At 39.3% G+C, this 23,892-nt stretch overlaps 1 protein-coding gene across 1 annotated transcript; it reads right to left on the minus strand.

The window, feature by feature from the left end:
- Nucleotides 1–1,949: 1,949 nt before the first annotated feature.
- Nucleotides 1,950–21,491, minus strand: mrpl37 (mitochondrial ribosomal protein L37). Its single transcript, XM_054759945.1, has 8 exons — nucleotides 21,037–21,491; nucleotides 14,513–14,696; nucleotides 12,740–12,855; nucleotides 12,210–12,398; nucleotides 10,062–10,216; nucleotides 8,755–8,886; nucleotides 7,343–7,417; nucleotides 1,950–2,592 (listed from the first exon to the last, which is right to left on the minus strand). The coding sequence occupies exons 1-8, from the start codon at nucleotides 21,413–21,415 to the stop codon at nucleotides 2,515–2,517; spliced, it is 1,308 nt and encodes a 435-aa protein (XP_054615920.1). The 5' UTR covers nucleotides 21,416–21,491; the 3' UTR covers nucleotides 1,950–2,514.
- Between the last annotated feature and the right edge of the window lie 2,401 nt (nucleotides 21,492–23,892).

Genomic DNA, 23,892 nt, shown 5'->3' on the forward strand with positions numbered 1-23,892 from the left:
AGTTCGCACAAGTGAACCAAATCAAAGTAAAATGTAAAAAATGAAGAAATAATAAAGATAACGTACACAGTAGCTAGACAACTTGCTGAGCAACACCTCGATTTTTTTTTTTTTTTTACTTACCGTGTTATTTGTAGCTGCACCATTCAGTGGAAGCAGAAGAAGCCGGACTTCGAAGTCCTGAAGATGTCTTCTTCTTGTTGTCTTATTGGCGGTTGGCAAGCAACATATGGTGAAGAAGCAGGACTCTTTGGGTTTGCAGCAACACATCTGCAACGTTCTGGCAGGAGAACTTTCCTGCGCACGCAGCAAATTAAAAAAATACTGTAGCTTGATGTAATTTATCACATTAACATACTGTTTAAGACCTGTGTGCTACTGCATCATGTTGAACAGCCCACAATGCATTGCAAACTACAGTACAAAAACGTATTACGTTAATACCATATATTGCTGTTGGAAATAAATTAACAGCAATTGCTTACATTACCCAACTATGGTCTGCTCTATTTAATTTGTCAATGCTTTGTCTAACCACTACCAAGGTCAAATTTATTTATATAGCACAATTCCAACAGTTAACTGGCCAAAGTGCTGTACAGCAGCGAATAAAACACAAACTACACAACACACCTGATAATAAATTGCACAACTGAAAGGTAAAAATGATGGACAAAATTATTGACACTAATGAAAGAATAAAAACATTAAAAAAACAACAATAGAAACAATGCCCAGGTTAGCCTGGGCCACACTTATTACTCTTCGTTCCTTTGTGAGAACAATGTCTATACTCGCCCATTATCCAACTTTGTTCTGTTCTATTTGTCAACACTATGCGTAATTACTACTACACTTAATAACTCTTCATTATTGGGAGTTCATTGTCAGTACTCTCCCATTATCCAACTATATTGTATTTTATACTTAGGATTGTAAATATGATTTACGGTGAGAAGAACTTACTACATTGTTACTTTAACTTACCATTTTCCTATATATTTTAAACTAGCAAAGAGTACATTTGGAATACAGGAAGTGAACAAATGCATTGCAACTCATGTGAAACAGGTGAGGGGTAGGATTAAATAAGCCTTGCTTCTTCCTACTCCTTTTGGACATGTGGCACTGTGAATTGTAATATGTGATGTATTCCGATGTAACTTGTATGCATGTTTCAAATAAATTAAACCATAACCATAACCCCAAAGTTGTTGATACATCATTGGACAAAATGTCAATTATTATAGCAGTGTCATTAATATGTTGTGATTTGTCAAATGATGAAAATGTTAATCAGATTAATCACATGGCCTGCTGTGAAATTAATCACAATTAATACCCATTCCTTATTGTGCTTGATGGTGTCACCTTGTACAACACATCATGAAATGCCATTTGAAAAAGAAGCCTGTGTCCTTGACAATATTAATCTGTAGTCGCAATGCACTTGCCAATTGTCATCACAAGTACTTACTGACGGCCTGATGATCCGTGCGGGTGGTTTTGGAGCAAGCCAGTCGCCATGCTTGCCGAGGTACTTGCAGAGGAAGTCCCGACTACTGTATGCTTTGGGTTGGTGTGGTACTTTAAACTTGAAAGTTTACATGAAATGAAAACTCCTTCTTGCAGAGTACAATGAGTCAATTGAGTTGGTTTTGAGATGTGAACATTTCCGTGTTATGCTAAGCAAATGTTACTTGTTTTTAAGTTTACTTGATCATGTATCCTCTGCAAGTAGATCATGGCAAATATTTTCAGCAAGTGACTTTTTATTAAATCCATGACGCAATAAAAAAAAGTTATTGTTTGGTTTTGTGAAAGGTCAACAGAAAGAGGCCTATTTAAATTAGTAATCTGTTATTTAGGCATTCTTGTCATGTTATAGGCCACTGGTGTACTAAATTTCAATGTCATACTTTAGAATTCAGCAGTTTATCCATCCATCTTCTTCCGCTTATTGGAGGTTGATCGCAGGGGCAGCAGCCTAAGCAGGGAAGACCAGATTTCCCTCTCACCTGATACTTTGTCCAGCTCTTCCCGGCAGATCCTGAGGCATTCCCAGGCCAGTTGAGAGACATACTGTAGTCTCTCCAACATGTTCTGGGTCTTCGTTGAGGCCTCCTACCTTGGACGTGCCCTGACCATCTCCCCAGTGAGGTGTCTGGGAGGTATCCTGACCAGATGCCCTCTCACACAAAGCGGACCTCAGACAGACACCGATGACAAGGAAGATACGTAGACCTAATACACCAGGGCCCCGCTGGGCACAGCCCAAAGAGGCAACATTGGCGGTCCGATCCTCAGCTGCAGAAGTTAGTTCTCGTTATGAGGAATTTCACCTACTCAGCAGTTTAAAGTAACGCAACCAAATGGCCGTTTTTATTATTAGCTTGTGAATGGTCAACACACATGATTACACAATGGTATGGAAGTCTTGGGACATGACAATTTTCTTGTTTCCTTGTGCACACAGAAATATTGACTCATAGATGGTACAGAGAGTCTGTCGTGCTACACAGCACCGTGGAGGTATAGTGCAAGGAACTTGGAGAATGTCTCCGGCTTATATCCTGCTAGACCAGCTGGTACCTACAGTGGAAGAAACGGAACCAATCAAAATCTTGTTACATTTCACAGTCACAGTGTGTTGAATAATAGCAGTTTCTTAAAATGTGAATGAAGCTTAACATCCTTATACAGTGGAAAGTCAGTTTTCGTACACCCCGGTTTTTGTAGGATTCGGTTTTCGACAATATGATGCCACAAATGTGTCAGTTATCGTATGGCCAAACAGTGCACCTGAGCAAACTAGTCAATGACACAAACAAAACATCCCCACGTCGGTGATTTGGGTCTCTGTGAGGAATGGATAGCGCACGCCTGCCAACATGTACGCATTTTTTGTACTCCACACATTTTGACCCTTTATTACGCTTTTACACTTTGCTGCACTCTAGGTATGCATTTTGTGCTTTATGTGGTTATGCCTTTATAAATGCTTCTGGACATGCCACTCCTAGCAAGTGCTACACCGAGTTCACTTCATTCAGTCAATACCTCAAAGCAAGCGAGAATTACCAATGACTCGCTGCTGCTATTCGACTGCATCTGCATTTGTGTTATTCATCTATTAGCGTTGCCAACCGTCCACTGAAAAACAGAATAGTCCTGTATTTATAAGTAAAATGACGCATCCCGTATTGAGCTGACAAGGGACACACTTTGTCCCTTTATACAGTAACTGTGAGAATCAAAACTAGTCTGTAAAATGTCAATGTTTTCGGTTTGCCAGTTTGCCATAGGCTATGCCGATCGATTCCAGTGTGTATCTGATCACTCACCATTAAAACTCATTGCCGTTCGACTTTTCTGGCACCTTTGTTTACACACTTTTCTTGGCTATGACTGTGCGAGCTAGCGCCAGTGTTCAGTACTGTAGAGTCTAGCTAACTACCTAGAGTTATCCGCCAAGTGTCTGGTCCAAATGTGACTTTTACCAACAAACAAGCAATGTGGTTAATTTCGGAGCTAGTTTTGTCCCATGGCAAAGCTACAAGTGGCTATCACATTCATGGCGTAGGTGCTAACTTTGTGTGTAAAGCATCACTGAACAACTTCTCTCTCTCCTTGTCATAATAATTATGTCTAGTCCTCAAAACACTATTTGTGTGTTGAAGTTGTTTAATTAACATAAACACATAGTGTGTCCAGCCTTACAATAGTGACATTAACACAGAGGTCTCCAACGCACACCAAAGGGTGAAAGAATAGACGCTGCAGGTTTTCTCTCCAACCAGTTTCTTCAGCAGGTGATTTAAGTGATGAGCTCCTTACCTCAAACTGAAGGTGTTTATCATTAAAATCACCTGCTTTAGTGACTGGCTGGAAAGAAAACCTGCAGTGTCTCGACAAATGACAAGTTGTATGACAGTGACAGTGACAAATGACCACAAAATAGCATAAAGACAATGACCACACTGTTTTGAGTGGAGATATGCTACTAAATAAATACAATTTAAATGTTGCCAGTCATAAATAGAAGACATACCTCACATTCGTTTTGTCAAAGTAGCTCTAATAGTGATGAAAGCCTTGACCGGACACTTAATTTATACCGTTAAGCAGGGCAGATTTATATTTCTGAAAAATTTGTCAAATTATTATTTTATTCTGTTAATTTTGTTATTTCGAACTTCCGGATGTAACGTCGAAAAATAAATTATTGAACAATTTTTTTAACAACATGCACCAAACTCAAGTCAGGTTTGTTTCAATTAGTACAAAAATCGTTTCACACAAATAAAGGCAAAAAAAAGACAATCAAGTCGATCAGCCCTGCCGACAAGGTGTCCCTTATTTATTTTTCAAGGAGTTGGCAACCCTACCGTCAATGCAAGCAGCATTTAAAAGGTAAAATACGAGTTATCAGTGTCAACATTTCAGCTTTTTTCTCTCCATCACATTATGCCAGGAGTCCCGTATGTCAGTCCAATTACTAACAATTATTAACAAGCAGTAAAACACAACACTGAGTAAACACGCTCACAATGCCTGAGTCGCAAACACACGCTCATGCTCTGCTAAACTAAGCTAACTCGAGCCAGTTTCGAGTCACGCTCTGTGACGAGTAAGAGGCGAGTTTCCCAGTTTTTCACCAACTAGGCTGGTGTTTAGTACAGGAGGGGGCAGATTAGTATTTGTGTGGAAATACGGCATGAATGAGCGGTCCGCTGGAGAAATATTTCCCCCTACAAACTTTTGTCTCTTCACGATGACAGATTTCATTTACATTATGTCAGTTTCCGTGATGTCCTCGTTTAACAGCTTGATATTATGGTTTCTTTCCTTTGGTTTTGTTCTTCTTACTTCTGAATGCTGATGAAATGCGTCTTAAACGTCCCTTCCTTTGTCTCAAATTGCCATTTGAAAGTGGACATCTCCATCACAGCTATACTCTGCTGGCATATTAAGATCGACTTGTTGGAGGGAGTATGAATGAAAATGTTTCATTCCATTCGTCTTTCAATTGCCGTTTTTTGCTGTTCACTTTGACTTTAACAGCAAACTTGGAACATGGCATTTTTTGTGCAATCTAGGCTCGAACAGTTGGCCAAGTGTCAATATTCAAATTGCTCCAACAACAAAAGTTAAAAAGCAAATGCAGCACTAAACTGTCTGATGCAATACTGGCTGCCTGACATGGACAATAAACATGCGCTGACCCAAACAAAACATTCAGTGACGGAATAACAATTACAGGGCCACAAATACATTAAAATATGAATGTGGGAATTGAACAAGTTTGCGAAGTATTTACGAGATTGATTGAATTTGCGAGATTGAATCATTGCAAGATCCTTGGGGGTCTGATTTTATAAGTGTGTATGGAAATAAAAGCTACTAATATTTTGTGTTTTATTCACATTTTAAACACACTGCTATTATTCTGAACACACCTGCATGTCCCTACTAACACAACTCATCACAGTACTTTGTAATTTGGCACACAAGAATGTCCTTTCGGTTGACACTAATGAGGATAAGCGGCATAGAAAATGAATGGATGGATGGAATTTAGAATTGTGTAAAGGTTCACATTCGAGGTATTCAAAAGTAATAGTCGTCCCTCGCTACATCACAGAGCGATCATTGCGCCCTCACACGGTCACGTTTTTTCAGAAATTAATAAATGATTGCTAATAAGCATTTTCAAACATAAGAATGGCTCAATGAACTAAAATACAAATACAAGGCAAAAGAAGCCTCGTGAGTGAATGAATGAAGACGTGTATGTAGTATTCCACATTGGCCACAAGGTGTCGGTGTTGTATGAGACAATGACCAAAGGTGATTGCCAATGCATTTATTGCAGGTTTAAAATGATCTCCCAACAGGCACAATAATAACTAGAGAAGCACTCGGAAAGTGCAGACCTCCGCCAAGCGCCATAATTCCCCCCCAAATTGAGATTCGCACCAAAATAAAAATCCTACATTTTTTGGATCAGTCTTTGATATTTTGTTGAACCTGTTGGAAACTTGTCCTGTATTTTTGTTCCAAATGCTCTCACCACTTTTTGTGGAGTTATATGCACAAATGGCAAAAATGGTTCGATCTCGCAATGTTAAAGAATCCTTGTGTCTTATCTTCTCTGATTATACCTACAATATTGGGGAATACAAATGTAAAGGCGACTACAGGGGTGTTATTTCATGTCTAGAGGGCTCTAATAATGTTACAAACCGTATTTAGAAGATTGTAAACAGGTTTCTATGTCATAACAATGAAAATATTCCATATATTAATATTGAATCCTACTTCACAGAAATTCACTTATCGCGAATCTGGAACCAATTAACCGTGACAAACAAGGGGCGACTGTACATAAAATAACTGCACATTAGACATACTGATTTATATGAGTCATATTAATCAAAGTTAATTTTACATTCACAGATTTTGTCTGTATCCACGACAGATGTGGTAACAGGAGTTGCCTGAAATATGGAATAAAATGTGAAAAATGAAATGTATTTTCATGATTATGTTGTGGTTTGTTCTACATAAAACATTGTAGGACCAGGGGTCACCAACGTTTTTTCTTGCGAGAGCTACTTTTAGAAAATGAAGATGGCCACGAGCTACTCATTTTTGTAGAAATGATTTTCATACCTTATTTCAACCCAAACAGTTCAAATATGCTTGTTTTACCAAAACATTCACAAAATGCTGGTATCCACAACTCACATTTTATGTCTCAGAATACTTTTCTTTCTAGTGTTCTCACATTATTAACTGAAAACCTAAATGAAAAGCAGGCTTGCGGGCACCTCATGTGCCCGCGGGCACCACGTTGGTGACCCCTGTTGTAGGACAATGTCTCAATTTACAAATGCAATTTTACAATTTTGCAACATTTAAGTAACATTGTACAGCAATGCTGCCGAAATGCTGCACTTCAACGTTGTCTCAAATTACAAATACAACTATTTTGCAACGTGTAAGCAACATTGCACTGCAACGCTGTCTCAATTTACAAATACAACTATGTTGCAACGTTGTTTCAACATTGCAGTATCCCATCGCTTGAATTTTACAGTACAACATTACTTAAATGTTACACTTCATGTCTCAATTTACAAATACAACTATTTTGCAACGTTGCACTTTAACGTTGTCTCAATTTTAGAAACTATTTTGCAATGTTGTTTCAACTTTAAATGTTCAACATCATGAATGTTTATTCAACATTGTGTCAACGTGGTGTGCCTGATGGGTAGTCGCCAAATCTGATATCTCAATTTCAGTCCAACAGCGTTCTTGGAAAGGATTGTTTTACCTTCACTTGCTTTTTGACGATGAGTGGTCTGACTTTTGCAAAATCGTAGAGTTCTGCATCTTCCTCCAGCCACACCTATAACAATTAATTTATAATGAACAATGATCTCTTACATCAATTAATAAAAACAAATTAAGCTGAAACATTTGAATTTTGAATAAGTCCCTAAATGGAAAACTCAACAGGCAAAACAGAGGAATGTACAGGGACCAAGGCTGTTCTTTCCAACTTAAAACTCATTGAGGCTCTGTACATGGCATGTATGTCCAAAATTATGTCCAAAATGGCCATAAAGGAAGCCTAAAACTGTTCAACCTGTATATAAATGACATCTGTAAAGTCATGAAACACCTAAAGCTATTATTATTATTATTATTGTAGCTCTACTTAAAACCTCATTAAGACCCAAATGTGCAAAATGCAAATTCTAGTAATTTTTAAACTGGTCTTAAGATTTTGATCAGGTCTGTACTTACCTGTGGTTGTTCACACGAGGCGTTCGAGCGCATTACGTAAATATCAGTGTTTGGCACTAATGTAGTCAAGGTGTTTTTAAATTTTATTCAAGTACCCCCTACGGCAATCTGCATTCTCCTACAGCATTTAAGATAAACTAAAAATATGAACTGAGGCTTAAAAATGAACTTGTAATTCATTGAGTGAAACATATACTTGATCGCTATGGAAAAAGTGGCTTAATATTTAACGGAGAAACCGTTGTTGGCAAGCACATAGGATAGATGTTTCTTGTAGTTACAGTAGTCACCAGAGTTATGCAGATCAGGGAATTTAGGTCCATGCCTTATGGAATCAAAACATTTTTTTTAATATATTTCTCTCTCTGTGTGTTAGGGCCAGTTGATGTACTTGCAAGGAGGCAACCTCTAAAAAGTACCTGTGAACCAATTATCCATTTTTCTCACAGGGCCATGTAGGTTTAGATTTTTTTCTCCCTTAATAGTAAAAGGTTTCATTTAAAAACTGCATTTTGTATTCAGTTGTGTTGTCATTGACTAATATTTAAATTTGTTTGATGATCTGAAACATTTAAGGGTGACAAACATGCAAAAAAAAAAAAAAAGAAATCAGAAAGGGGGAAAACACTTTTTCACACCACTGTAGATAAAACTTAACCTTAACAGCACCAAGACAAGAGGTCATCATAGACTTTGGAGGCTCAGGAAGACCTCAAAATCCTCTCTCCTCTATAATCGGGAGAATGTGGAATCTGCATCAAATCCTTGTGAACCAACAAAACAAAGAATGGGACACGGACATTAAGTCTGATTAAAAGAGCCCGGTCAAAACTATTCTTGTGGAATCTGAAACAACCTGGTTTTCTCCCCGAACTGATCATTTAACTTTTAATTAGAGTTTGAGACCATCCATTGCTGCATAGTGGTGTATGGAACCTGGTTTTTGATGCCGTCGTCTCGTGTCAGATCTGTAGTGTTGAGCTGGAAAACGATGTACTGGAAGATTCTGCCATTGGTCCCGACTGCCTGTATTGTAATAGGATTATCTAACACACGCTGCGTCTTGGTCTTAGCATGTGTATGTATGCACAGACAGACCCAGACATGACAAAGAGACAGAGACAGACACAAAGAGAGAAGAAAATAAGTTAGACCACTTTCACATTCCCAAAGATCAAACAGACAGCAGAAGCAATTTTTAGTTTAAAGTGTAATAGCTTTTTTTTTAATATTACTGCTGCTGAGCTGCTGATTTATATAACTATTTTTAATTGAGTCACCCAATATTGCAGATTTTATGTTTTTCGTAGTGACCGTAGGGCTTCAAGCCCATTAACAGGATATCAGTTACCACTGGACATGCCTGCATTTAACACCCGAGTATTAGAGTATGTAATGGACTGTGTTAGGGCATTATTGCACAGCCTGCACCTGGGATCTTTTCTGGTGTGGTAGACCGCAGTCTCTATCGACCTTGCACAGCTCTTTTCCTGCCACAAGTAATGTCCCTGTGCTGCCTTTTACACCTTTTCCGGTCAATGGTAGGTTTTATCAATACCGGCCACTTCAGCTCAAAACAATGGAGCCTGTGGAAGAATAGCTGGTGGATCTAAATGTAGGATATATGCCCAAACAAATTGACGAAAAGCTGAAGAAATTTAAGCAACATTATAAAACGATAAAGCACACACGCAGTGGGTCCAACAAGCCATATGACCAACTCCGCTCACTGCTGCAAAAAAGCATGAGCTCGTTGCTTGAGGATGTGTGGAGAAATAGAGGACGCAGTAAACAAGTAGAATAAAGGTAAAACAATATCACAATATTCACTACTTAGTTTGTTACATGCTGTAACAGTAGTCAACAACACATTTGTTTAGTTACAAAAGCCGAGTGAACTCGAATGCAAACAGGCTACCGCTAAAAATACGTGTGTTCGCATATCACTGATATTTATTCTTTATGTACTGTTATTTACAGTCTGAATAAAAAGCTGCAGCAGCAGTATAGCATAAACTGAGTCGGGTTGTGGTCCATTTAATTGCTTCCTTCAGGGGAGGAGAATATTTGTTGCAAAGTTTGAAAACCTTTTTTTATGTCTAAATTAAGCAGAGTACCTATATTAATGTAACAAAGAAGAAAAGACGGTTGGCCTATGTTGCAGTATTACAGTATATCAGATATGAAGATGTGTTATTAGGTCTTTCCTAATTTTTATACATAAATATACGTTCACAACTTACCCCAAACAGTTTGCATGCATGTGCCAGAGCAGATCCAAAAAGGAACATGATCATCTTGGCTCTGAACTGTTCTGGTTTAAGCTTACAGCGAACATCATCTCCTTCCAGGAAGTAAAGTGTGTGGGCATGAGGGTAAAAATATTTATCTCCAAAACCTAATTGAAAAACCAAAGAAAATACACTCAAACAATCTTATATGAAGGTTTGCATCTAATATCACACTCATAATATAATATGAGCTGGAAATCTCACATTAAAAATATACAACGTAAAGTGGGAAGAAATACCTTAATACTGAATAAAGCAAAATTTGTTCTGGACCAAAAATCACTCCATATTCTCTATTGCTCTCTGGCTTTACCATATCTAACTTATTGTGTGGCGATATGGGGGAAATAGCTATAAAAGTACACTTCATGCACTAACTGTACTACAAAAAAGGTCAGTTAGGATAATTTATAATGACACTTACAGAGAACATACACACCCCTTATTCCTAAAACCAGAACTATTCAAATTTGCTGATCTGGTAAACTTTCAAACAGCTAAAAATTATGCATAAAGAAAACAATAAACTGCTAACCAAAAACGTAATACAATTCTTCTCAGCAGCAGAAGAGAAATATGACCTTTGGAAAAATGTAGCTTAAAAACACTTGCGAGAACAACGCTAAAAACCTTCAATATATCAGTATGTGGAGCCAAATTATGAAACAGATTGAGTAAAGAACTCCAACAATGCACTAAAATGAGCGATTTCAAGAAACAGTACTAACAGTTGATGTTTACAAATTACAAGGAAGAGGAGTCCTGAACCACTTCTGTACAGTGCTATAGTATGTCTAATCAGTCTTGCACTTATTACAATACTAACTTTTCATTTCTTAGGACTTTGTGAAGTATTCCATTGTTTGTCCTCACTAACCTTTTCATCAGTTACAGTATAACTATATATTTTTGATTATTTATTATGACTGTCATATAATTTATTAACAGTGATTATAAACCTTGACTCCTGTTGTACCCGCATTGTTATATCGCCTTATCATTTTCCTATGTATTTTAAAATTGGCAACGAGTACATTTGCAATACAGGAAAAGAACAATGTATTGCATTTATGTGAAACAGACAGGAGGTAGGATTAAGCTTTCCTTTTCCTAGTCTTTTTTTGGAACTATGTGATGTATGCCAATGTAACTTGTATGCATGTCCAAAAGAAATTAATCCATTACATTACCATTACTATTAATGCTGTATAACCGCTCATAATTGCAAGTACAGTAATCCCTCGTTTCTCACGGTTAGGGTTAGGGCCAACTCTGAACCCCCAATGTCACTGCCTGTCTGCCTGCCAGTCAGCTCCCCTAGGGAACACATTTATAGCACAAGTCTTATTTATGTCTTAAATGGCTTATTTACTCTTATTTTGTCTACTATATTGACTAATACAAGTGTAAGAGTGACTATAGGGGTGCTAGGTCATGTCTAGGGGTCTCTAGTAATGTTGAGAACTGGATTTAGAAGGTCGTCATGTTTTCTAGGCTCTATCAAAATAGTAAATTTATGAACAAGAAATCCTACTTTGCAGAAATTCAACTATCACGGACAGGTGTGGAACCAATTAACTACAATAAACGAGGGATCATTTATTATAATGTGTTATTAGAGGCCGCATGGTGGCCTAGTGGTTAGCATGTTGGCCGCGCAGTCAGGAGATTTGGGTTCATAACTATGTTGCAACATCTCTATGTGGAGTTTGCATGTTCTCCCGTGCATGCATAGGTTTTCTCTGGGTACTCCGGCTTCTTCTCACGTTCCAAAAAAATGCACGTTAAGATAACGGGAGATTCTAAATAGTCCATAGGTATGAATGGTTGTTTGTCAAAATGTCCCCTGAGATTGGCTAGCGATCAGTCCAGAGTGTACCCTGCTTCTCGCCCCAAATCTGCAGCACTACTGGAGATGGGATAGTCTCCAGCTTATCCGTGACTCTAATGAGGACAAGCGGTATAGAAAATGTATCGAGGGATAATATATTAATGCATTACAAGTATGAGCAAAACACTTTAATGAACTACCAAATACACCTCATCCAAATACACCTCATCAAAAGTGTTCCTGACATGAAAGAGAAAGCCTGTCCTTACCTGTGCAATTCACCTCCTCCTTGTACACATGTACTTTCTGCAGGTCCACCGTAGGCGACACAGGATAGAAAGTTTCAAGAGTGTGATCTGCTGTGGCTAGCACTTCCTGTAGTCCAGAAACCCTTGGGAGAGGATCCATGCTGTTATACACCAAAGCATTTTGACCCCGAATCTGGAACAAGTTGTCGCCTGGTACACAAACAAAGCATTAGCTGACATCTATCATTATAATTTATGTCTTTGTGAAAGGTGTCATAAAGAGTGTCCTCCTAATACGATGGTAGAAACTCTGGACTGAACTATTTTAACTGATACAGTTTCTTGTATATAGTGTATGCACTATTGCTAACTGAGAGCTCAACAAACACTCTTCTTTCACACAGTATGTACTTTTTTGCATGTTTTATTTAATTTTTGGACTCTTTAGGCAACGTCCTTGTTTAACTTGCACACATTCTTGGCAATAAACATGAGTCTGATTCTATTCAGAACAGGTGTTAGAAACATTTGGTAATGAATTAGGTATATACCTCTTTTCCATGATGCTGCTAATGAGCATTTCTCAACAAGCATTCTCCTTCTAGTCAGTGGATGACTGGACTGTAGAGTGGCACAAAGATGGAGCAGATTGAAGAGGAGCGTGTTGCTGAGAGAAAAACAAAACATTTTAGGAAGATTTGGAACATTTTAGGAACGAACTTGGGTTCTGCAGCAGGACAATGATCCAAAACACACCAGGAAGTCCACCTTTGAATGGATGAAGAAAACCAAAATGAAGACTTTGGAGTGGCCTAGTCAACGTCCTGACCTGAATCCTATTGAGATGCTGTGGCATGACCTTGGGAAGGTGGTTCATGCTGTGGCTGAATTATAACAAATCTGCAAAGATGAATGGGCCAAAATTCCTCCACAGTGCTGTAAGAGAATCATTGCAAGTTATCGCTAACCCTCGATTGCAGTTGTTGCTGCTAAGGGTGGCCCAACCAGTTATTAGGTTTAGGGGGCAATCACTTTTTCCACACAGAGCCATGTAGGTTTGGATTTTTTTTCCTCCCTTAATAATAAAAAGTTTCATTTAAAACATGCATTTTGTGTTCAGTTGTGTTGTCATTGACTGATATTTATATTTGTTTGATGATCAGAAACATTTAAGTGTGACAAACATGCAAAAAAATAAGAAATCAGGAGCGGGCAAACACTTTTTCACACTACTGTGTATACACACACACACACACACACACACACACACACAAACAGTGTTGTGAAAAAGCGTTTTCCCCCTTCCTGATTTTTTTTTGGTGTTTTGCATGTTTGTCACACTTACATTTTTCAGATCAAACAAATTTAAACATTAAATATTAGTCAATGACAACAAAACTCCAGCGCACCCACCACATGCGTGCTCATGGAGTCAGTGGCTGCAGAGGGCACACGTGTCACAGGTCATCCCTCGCACGACGCAGCCCCGCATGCAGCGAAAGATCCTCGTGCACTAAAAGTGCTATATCGTGTCTGCAAGCGCCACCCCGGCGAGAAATTTTTTTGGGGCATGTTTTGCAGGGTGCAAAAAAAAAAAAAAAAAAAAAAACACAGGAAGGCCCACACACAGCAGACATGCTTGTTTTGGCTCTGTGAAGGGAAAGCGGGTGGGAGACAGTCGCTATAGGCTGGATGCTGCAATGGGAGCGGAGGTGATCGGCTGAAGCAATCCGAGTTATAAAGCAAGTATTGACCAATAGCAATCCGAGTTATAAAGCAAGTATCGACCAATACTGATATCGTGCTTTTTCACGGAAATCAGCCGATACCGATCGGTGGCTGATAATAATAAATTAAAGTTGTAGGCCGCACGGTGGTTAAGTGGTTAGCATGTTGGCCACACAGTCAGGAGATCGGGAAGTTGGGTTCGAATCTCCGCTTGGGCATCTCTGTGTGGAGTTTGCATGTTCTCCCTGTGCGTGGGTTTTCTCCGGGTACTCTGGTTTCCTCCCACATTCCAAAAACATGCATGTTAGGTTAATTGGACTCTAAATTGTCCATAGGTATGAATGTGAGCGTGAATGGTTGTTTGTCTATATGTGCCCTGCGATTGGCTGGCGACCAGCCCAGGGTGTACCCCGCCTCTCGCCCGAGGTCAGCTGGGATAGGCTCCAGCATACCCCTGGAACCCTTAATAGGATAAGCGGCATAGAAAATGGATGGATGGATAGAAATAAAAGTTGTGCACCCAGTTTCTTGTTTTGAAAATAATCAAATATGTACAGTGTATAAGCATTCCAAAAGTCACACTGTTGACATAGTACCTGTATTTCACTCCATCTGGTCGCGCCTCGGTTGTGTCCCAGAAGCGGGCATGTTTGATGGCGTTCTGAACACGACTGTCCTGATTTGGTAGCTGATTAGCAGGGCTCACTGCCGTTGAGAGAAGCTCTGGTGGCAAACCTGAGATGACCTTGCTTTTGGTTAACCAAAGAGCCTGACGAACACCTAAGGGCAGATTACAAAGACATTATACAAAGATGCATCTGGCAGCCTACATTCTGTGGTTCATGAAGTGGTTTTATGCTTGTTTCAACCTAATGAAGCAGAAGTGCAATAAGAAGTGTTTTAAAACCTTGCTGAAAGACCACCTTGCAAAGCACCAACTTTAGATGGTCAAGTCAAGCAGACAAAAACCGGTGGCTATGCATTTTTGAACAATATGCAGGGTTTCCGCTACATGTAATTGATCGTGGCACACCGCCACTACAAATTAAAAGCCTTAAGTTTTTTTTTTTTTTATTTGAAAACTATATTAAGTAATATATTGTATGAATGGATATATTGTATATCAGGGGTCCGTTTATGCGTCCGAACCTTATTTGCCTAAAATTGCGTCAAACAGACTAGCTCATGTGAATATCAAATGGAATGAAACCATGCACATCACTCTACAACCAGTGCTTCTCAAATAGTGGGGCGGGCCCACAATATTAGTGGTACAAACATGTATGAATTTGTGGTACACAGCATGCAATTTGAATGTGCTTGTATGCTTCACGGCTCTCCAATTTGTTGCATTTTGCTGGTTTAGTCTGTACAGTACAGATAAATAAATAGGTATTATCAGTTTCTCAATAGTATTTCGAATTGGGAGGACGCGGAAATATTTCTGTCCCCAGTGGGGGCATGACAGAAAACAATTGAGAAGCACTGACATACAACACACTTACTTTAGCACCTAAATTGCATTTAAAAGGAAACACACAAGCGATAAAAAGTATGACTGTACAAACAATGAATGAACACAAGAGGGTTATTTTTAAGTTAAATAAAACTGCACTGGTTTCTCAGGAAAAAAAATCAATAATAATTTAATAAGTGTCTCTTTAACAGAAAAGCTGCAACAGTACACTTTTTACCTTTGAGTAAGATCTTTGCAGCAGAAGCATTCCTCCACCACTCCCCCGTCAGTGAAAGAGGTTTTGTTTTGCTCCAATATCCATTCAATCATTAGTGAAGACCCATTTGCACGTTGTTGTGCTGTTAATTAATTTGCTATGACTCTCATAGATTTAGGGCTGGTTATTACTAAGTTATTACAAATGTTATTACAAAGATAGTCCTTTATAAAAGGGAAAAAAATCAACAAACAACCAAAGAAAATGCAGAGAAAAGTGGCTGCTGAGCCTATGTCTCACGTCGAGTGGAGCTGAGTATGAACATGCTCAAATTTGCAGTAACAAACAAAACTTGTCAAAACTCAAAAATGCTCATGAAAATGGGAAACAAAGAATTTCCTCACAACAGAAAACCATAGAATAATTTCTACCCAAGTACCCAATTATTCAATAAACAAGATAAATACACCACCAAGATTACAAATCCAGCTCTGCTGCAACAAAATAAAATGAAAAAGTAACACATGAAGGAGAGGGCAAAAAGTTTGCACCAGCTATAATCGAACCGTGAAGCAAGCAAGTTACATGTCATTACATCCTCCTCATGGTGTCAAACAAACTACAAATAGCAACGCAATAGGTGGATGAAAACATACAAGACAGTGAGCTAAAATGCAGTGTTGCTGATATCTCCCAGGCAATTCCTACTGTTGGCTTTTCAACCATATTGAAAGGTTGCATTTCTTTTGCAATGTAGCGAGTGACACTGTGAACGCGCACCATTTTGTGATGTTTCATTTAATGTAATGTACTCCGCCGATGAAATGCCTCAGTAGCTGTTGACTGTTGGGAAGAAGGCTTTGCGTCACATCCACACTGGAACTGTGGCATTCGGCGTACAAACGATTACTTTTGTGCCTTCATTCATAATCGGGGAGGAGGGGGGTACACAATATATAACCGAGGGTCCACTGACGTTGTGAAAGTTTAACATGAATTAAAAACGACTACCAACAATGCACTTCTGGCTTTCACATTAAAAGCGCTGCGCTTTACATCTTGTCTGACTGCAATGAACAAAAGTCTCAGAAAAGTATCTTCCAACAGTAAGAAATTAAAAGCACAGTTTGAACACAGACTCACCATTGGTACCAGCCTAGAGTTTGTTTTCCATGGGGAAGATTATCACATAGTTTTTTAATGTATGGGTAACAGCCAGTGTGCTACCATGAATTAACTTGACATAGAATAAATACGAACACTTGCACTCAACACACCCATAATAAGGTAATCAAACTTCACTTTGATGTATTCACACCCAGCACCAGTATTTTGGAACAACGATGAGGAGAAAGAACAAGAGGAAAAATATAATTGTATTTGTGACTGCATCGGAGAAACTTTTACTTGTCTCGTAGCACATAACTATGGCGCTTTCGAGGACAGCTGAGAATAACCACCCCACGAAACATAATGAAACAAAGCGACATAAACATGCAAAACCTCTGGGCTTTCTAACAGTATATTATACAGTATTTCCAGTAAAATAAAAGCGTATGTTTCCTACAATTTCTACATATTTACATAAAATTCTGTGTAGTTATTTACAAAACTATTTCTACAAACATGTTTTTATTTTTTGTTGCTATTGCTCCTGAAAGCTTTCCACGCTCTTGGTTCTCGGTGGTTGGGAACGCCTGCTCACAGAAACAGCAACATAGCAACATATAGCAACATGCACGAGCACAAGTCTTATTTATGTCTTACTGTAAATGGCTTCTTATTATTAGAGGTGTCACGAGACACTCAGTTCACGAGACCAGACGATACACGGGATTAAAGATTTTAACTTTACTTTTAAGTAAAGTTCAATTAAAAAATATTTTAAGAAATACTGTTTGATCGCCTTGTTTTCAACTATTTCATGTCTTTACGCAACACACTATGTACACACACACACACACACACACGATTGAAGCAAATAATTTCAAGGATGCGCCATTGTTGAAGTGGCGCGGTCTGCCTCTAACTCACATGGTTACACCCCGGCAATAAAAAGAGCTGGATAACAGTGGATAACAGTAGACAGACTACAAACAAACATATCAATCACAAAGTCACAGCTTCAAGTGGACAATTTGGAATATGAAAATAATACAGGGAGTGCAGAATTATTAGGAAAGTTGTATTTTTGAGGATTAATTTTATTATAGAACAACAAACATGTTCTTAATGAACCCAAAAGACTCATTAATATCAAAGCTGAATATTTTTGGAAGTTGGAGTGTGGCTTTTTTAGTTTTAGCTATTTTAGAAGGATATCTGTGTGTGCAGGCGACTATTACTGTGCATAATTATTAGGCAACTTAACAAAAAACAAATATATACCCATTTCAATTATTTATTTTCACCAGGGAAACCAATATAACAGCTCAACATTCACAAATATACATTTCTGACATTCAAAAACAAAACAAAAACGAATCAGTGACCAACATAACCACCTGTCTTTGCAAGGACACTCAAAAGCCTGCCATCCATGGATTCTGTCAGTGTTTTGATCTGTTCACGATCAACATTGCATGCAGCAGCAACCACAGCCCCCCAGACAAAGTTCAGAGAGGTGTACTGTTTTCCCCCTTGTAAATCTCACATTTGAGGGACCACAGGTTCTCTATGGGGTTCAGATCAGCTCAAACAGGAGGCCACGTCATTAGTTTTTCTTGTTTTAGACCCTTTCTTGCCAGCCACGCTGTGGAGTACTTGGATGCGTACGGTGGATGCATGGATGCATTGTCCTGCATGAAAATCATGTTTTTCTTGAAGGATGCGGACTTCTTCCTGTACCATTGCTTGAAGAAGGTGTCTTCCAGAAACTGGCAGTAGGACTGGGAGTTGAGCTTGATTCCATTCTCAACCCGAAAAGGCCCCACAAGCTCATCTTTGATGATACCACCCATACCAGTACCCCACCTCCACCTTGCTGGTGTCTGAGTCGGACTGGAGCTCTCTGCCCTTTACCAACCCAGCCATGGGCCCATCACTCTCGCCCATCAAGACTCTCTCATTTCATCAGTCCATAAATCCTTAGAAAAATCAGTCTTGAGATATTTCTTGGCCCAGTCTTGACGTTTCAGCTTGTGTCTTGTTCAGTTGTGGTCGTTTTTCAGCCATTCTTACCTTGGCCATGTCTCTGAGTATTGCACACCTTCTGCTTTTGGGCACTCCAGTGATGTTGCAGCTCTGAAATATGGCAAAACTGGTGGCAAGTGGCATCTTGGCAGCTGCACGCTCGACTCAGTTCATGGGCAGTTATTTTGCACCTTGGTTTTTCCACACGCTTCTTGCAACCCTGTTGACTATTTTGGATGAAACGCTTGATTGTTTGATGATTACGCTTCAGAAGCTTGGCAATTTTAAGAGTGCTGCATCCCTCTGCAAGATATCTCACTATTTTTGACTTTTCGGAGCCTGTCAAGTCCCTCTTCTGACCCATTTTGCCAAAGGAAAGGACGTTGCCTAATAATTATGCACAGTAATACTCGCCTGCACACACAGATATCCTTCTAAAATAGCTAAAACTAAAAAAGCCACACTACAACTTCCAAAAATATTCAGCTTTGATATTAATGAGTCTTTTGGGTTCATTAAGAACATGTTTGTTGTTCTATAATAAAATTAATCCTCAAAAATACAACTTGCCTAATAATTCTGCACTCCCTGTATAATTACAAAAAAAACTCAGTTTTCAGATATGTGTTTAAACAGTATACAATGTATTAATTTCATTATTACGTGTAAAGACAATGATGCAACATACACAACAAAAATATAAACGCAACACTTGTTTTTGCTCCCATTTTTTATGAGATTAACTCAAAGATCTAAAACTTTTTCCACATACACAATATCATCATTTCTCTCAAATATTGTTCACAAATCTGTCCAAATCTGTGAAAGTGATCACTTCTCCTTTGCTGAGATAATACATCCCACCTCACTGGTGTGCCATATCAAGATGCTGATTAGACACCATGACTAGTGCACAGTTAGTGCTTTAGACTGCCCACAATAAAAGGCCACTCTGAAATGTGCAGTTTTATCACACAGCACAATGCCACAGATGTCACAAGATTTGAGGTAGCGTGCAATTGGCATGCTGATAGCAAGAATGTCAACCAGAGCTGTTGCTCGTGTGTTGAATGCTCAATTCTCTACCATAAGCCGTCTCCAAAGGCGTTTCAGAGAATTTGGCAGTACATCCAACCAGCCTCACAACCGCAGACCACGTGTAACCACACCAGCCCAGGACCTCCACATCCAGCATGTTCACCTCCAAGATCGTCTGACACCAGCCACTCGGACAGCTGCTGAAACAATCGGTCTGCATAACCAAAGAATTTCTGCACAAACTGTCAGAAACTGTCTCAGGGAAGCTCATCTGCATGGTCGTCGTCCTCATCGGGTTCTCGACCTGACTCCAGTTCGTCGTCGTAACCGACTTGCGTGGGCAAGTGCTCAAATTTGATGGCGTCTGGTATGTTGGAGAGGTGTCCTCTTCACGGATGAATCCCGGTTTACACTATTCAGGGAAGATGGCAGACAGCATGAGTGGCGTCCTGTGGGTGAGCGGTTTTCTGATATGGGCAGGAGTCTGTTATGGACGAAGAACACAGGTGCATTTTATTGATGGCATTTTAAATGCACAGAGATACCGTGACGAGATCCGGAGGCCCATCCAAGAGCATCACCTCATGTTACAGTAGGATAATGCACGGCCCCATGTTGCAAGGATCTGTACACAATTCTTGGAAGCTGAAAACGGCCCAGTTCTTGCATGGCCGGCATACTCACCGGACATGTCACCCACTGAGCATGTTTGGGATGCTCTGGATCGGCGTATATAACAGCGAGTACCAGTTCCCGCCAATATCCAGCAACTTCGCACAACCACTGAAGAAGAGTGGACCAACATTCAACAGGCCACAATCGACCACCTGAACAACTCTATGCAAAGATGTGTTGCACTGCACGAGGCAAATGGAGGTCACACCAGATAATGACTGGTTTTCTGAGTCCCTGGACCACCACAATAAACCAAAACTGCACATTTCAGAGTGGCCTTTTATTGTGGGCAGTCTAAGGCACACCTGTGCACTAATGATGGTGTCTTATCAGCATCTTGATATTGCACACCTGTGAGGTGGGATGGATTATCTCAGTAAAGGAGATTTAGACAGATTTGTGAACAATATTTGAGTGAAATGGTGATATTGTGTATGTGGAAAAAGTTTTAGATCTTAAGAGTTCGTCTCATACAAAATGGGAGCAAAAACAAAATGTTGCGTGTTCAGTGTAGAATCCTACACACATATAAATTGAGAAACTAGCACCAACAGTACATATAATGTAATACTGCATATGATACTGTATGTCAGACACGATACCTTCCAGTGCGTTGGTCCTCTGGTTGAACACATAACATGGTTTCTCTTTGAACAAAGGCATCTCTTCTTTTGGCGGAGACTTAAAATATTTTGGATCCTTGTAGTCCATTTCCCATTGTGAGTAAACGGGTTTCGCTAACCACGGGACATAGTGCATCTTTTCTCCATAGGTCACCATGTCCAGCCCTGGGACATGCACTTTTTCCTTGACCTCCCGCTGACTTGAAGCTTTTCTCGCAATTCTGTGGCTGACAGAGAAGTGTCGGACTTGCAGTCCGCTTCTTTCTCCACATGCAGACAACCGGCTAAAATGTCTGCAGAGAACCCATTTCGAAAAGGCAAGCGCCACTGGGGTCATACACACAGTTTCGGAAAACATATCGATATTTCGTATGTAGGACGTTTGTAGGATTGTTCTCCTTCCGCGTGTTCTTCTTCGTCTTCTTCTTCTTCATCCTCTTCGTCTTCTTCTTCTGGTTTAACGGCGCGTTGCAACCATGACTTCAAAGGTGCATACCGCCATCTACTGTACCGGAGTATGTAACATGGGCCATGCAACCTACTTTACATTACTTTACAAATACATAAATATGAAAATAACACTAGATTCAGTTATATAATCCTGTGTCCTTCAAATACTCACTACCCGTGTGTGTGTCTCTAACCCCTCTACAACTGCTCCCAAAATACCCTCAATGTTCTATTCCTTCTTCCCTTCTTTATCCTTTCCCTTCTCTATCTATCCCTCTTCCCTGTATGTCTTACAATGTAAAACATTTTTCCTCTTCACCCGCTGTGGATTGATAGATATCTGTACAATATAATATTTCTTTACGCTACTATCTCGGTCCCACCGGTTTGCCATTTCTCCTTTTATTTTTTGATAATTGCCTTAATTTCTCCTTTTCCAAACATTATGTTTACAATATCTGTCATCTTGATTGCTTTTTTTTTAGCAATTCTGTTTCCTTGTTCCCTTTCACCCCCACATGTGCAGGCACCCAGGAGAGCCTAATTTCTAGTTTTAACATGCGAAGTAGAAATAGACTGTTGTATTTCCAGGAGTGAAATCCTCTCTGCATGCTTCCATACTCTTAATGCTATACAGAGCTGCAACGGAGTCCACACAACATACCATTCTGCCTGGTTTAATTTCCTCTATACATTGTCGACCGATGATAACTGCCATGATTTCTGCTGTATAAACTGAATGCTGATGTGGTCATCTTTTTACAATGCTATAATTCATACATATTCCAATCCTAACCGTCCCTTCTTCTTTTTATGATCCATTTGTATAAATATCCAAATAATTATAGTATTTGTTTGATATACAATATATTGGCTTGTTTGGGGTCCTTTTCTAAAAGTCTACTCATTTACTTTATAAATGTACCTCAATTTTTGGAAATAACCAGTATGAACATGTGTAAGTGTAGGGGAGTTAATATAGATGTTCTTCTTCCCATTCGTATATTGCTGCCATAAAATAGATAGACGGATGGCGTAGCTTACACATGCCTGTCACTGTCCCTACGCAATAAGTACCGGAAACGCAATCAGTTCTACCGATGTGCAGAACGCGTCTACATCCGGTCAGTCTATTTTTTGGCAGTCACATGTTAGGCATGTGTAATCAATCAATAAACATCAGTGCAAATAGCTATTCTAAAATCTACTTGTAATAAATATTTAGTCACTCAGCTACGAAGTTAATAAAACAATATTATCCTACAGTTCTCAGCAGCGTGTTTTGGTTTTTTTTTCCTGCTTGGTTTCCCTGCTATTACTTATCTAGCAGGGCTTTGGGTGTATCCTTTTGTGGCGCAATATTTTTGTGTTTTTGGACTGTACAATTTTGGTATCCTGTTTTGTATTCCTTTTTGGACTCCTGTAGAGATACTGTATCTTTTTGTATTAAATGTTTTGTTCTCTACCACTGTCATCTCTGCATCTTGGGTTCCATACACTGGCTTGCGCCGCTTGTGACAAACGGAGCAGAAAACAGACACAAGTTGGTAATTGCTCTGTGTGCATCATATGAACAAATAAGTAAGTTTGATGATACTCTTGAAGATTTAATTTATATTGATGTTCCAATTCCTGCACGGCACAGTGGTGAAAACCAGCTGTCACTGTGAGTGGGGATTCCCCCCTAAAACGAGGCTTTATCGTTGGTTGTATGTATTTTTATACTTCAGGTACTGCTTTAATCATGATTATTAAACCTTCCCTTTCAATTTGTTATTAAATTAATATGCAGACTTAAACTATAGCACATCGTGAGTGGACAAAAAATGTGATGCTCAAATTCAACCCATTCCAACGGAAGGATGCCAGCATCAGACAAGAATAAAATATATGTAGGATGATTACTTATTTATCAGTGCTCATGTGAAACTTTATCAAAATGTAACCCTGCAAAATACAAAATTTTGACCCGGAATTACGATAAAATGAATTAACCAATTATGTTCAATATTTCTAAAAGAGATGTCCATCCATCCATCCATTTTCTATGCCGCTTCTCCTCATTAGGGTCACGGGGACATGCTGGAGCCCATCCCAGCTGACTTCGGGCAACAAACGGGGCACAACTTGGACTGGTCGCCAATCGCAGGGCAAATACTGTATAGACAAACAACCATTTATACCTATGGACAATTTAGAGTCACCAATTAACCTAACCTGCATGTTTTTGGATGTGGGAGGAAATCGGAGTACCCGGTGAAAACCTACGCACGCACGGGGAGAACTCCACACAGAAATTCCCAAGGGAGAATTGAAACCAGGTCTTCCCGATCTCCAGACTGTGAGAGAGATGTAGAATGTTCTATTTATCAGTGCTCATGTAAA

This window comes from Dunckerocampus dactyliophorus, chromosome 18, assembly GCF_027744805.1.
Source record: "Dunckerocampus dactyliophorus isolate RoL2022-P2 chromosome 18, RoL_Ddac_1.1, whole genome shotgun sequence".
In the NCBI taxonomy this organism is placed as follows: Eukaryota; Metazoa; Chordata; class Actinopteri; order Syngnathiformes; family Syngnathidae; genus Dunckerocampus; species Dunckerocampus dactyliophorus.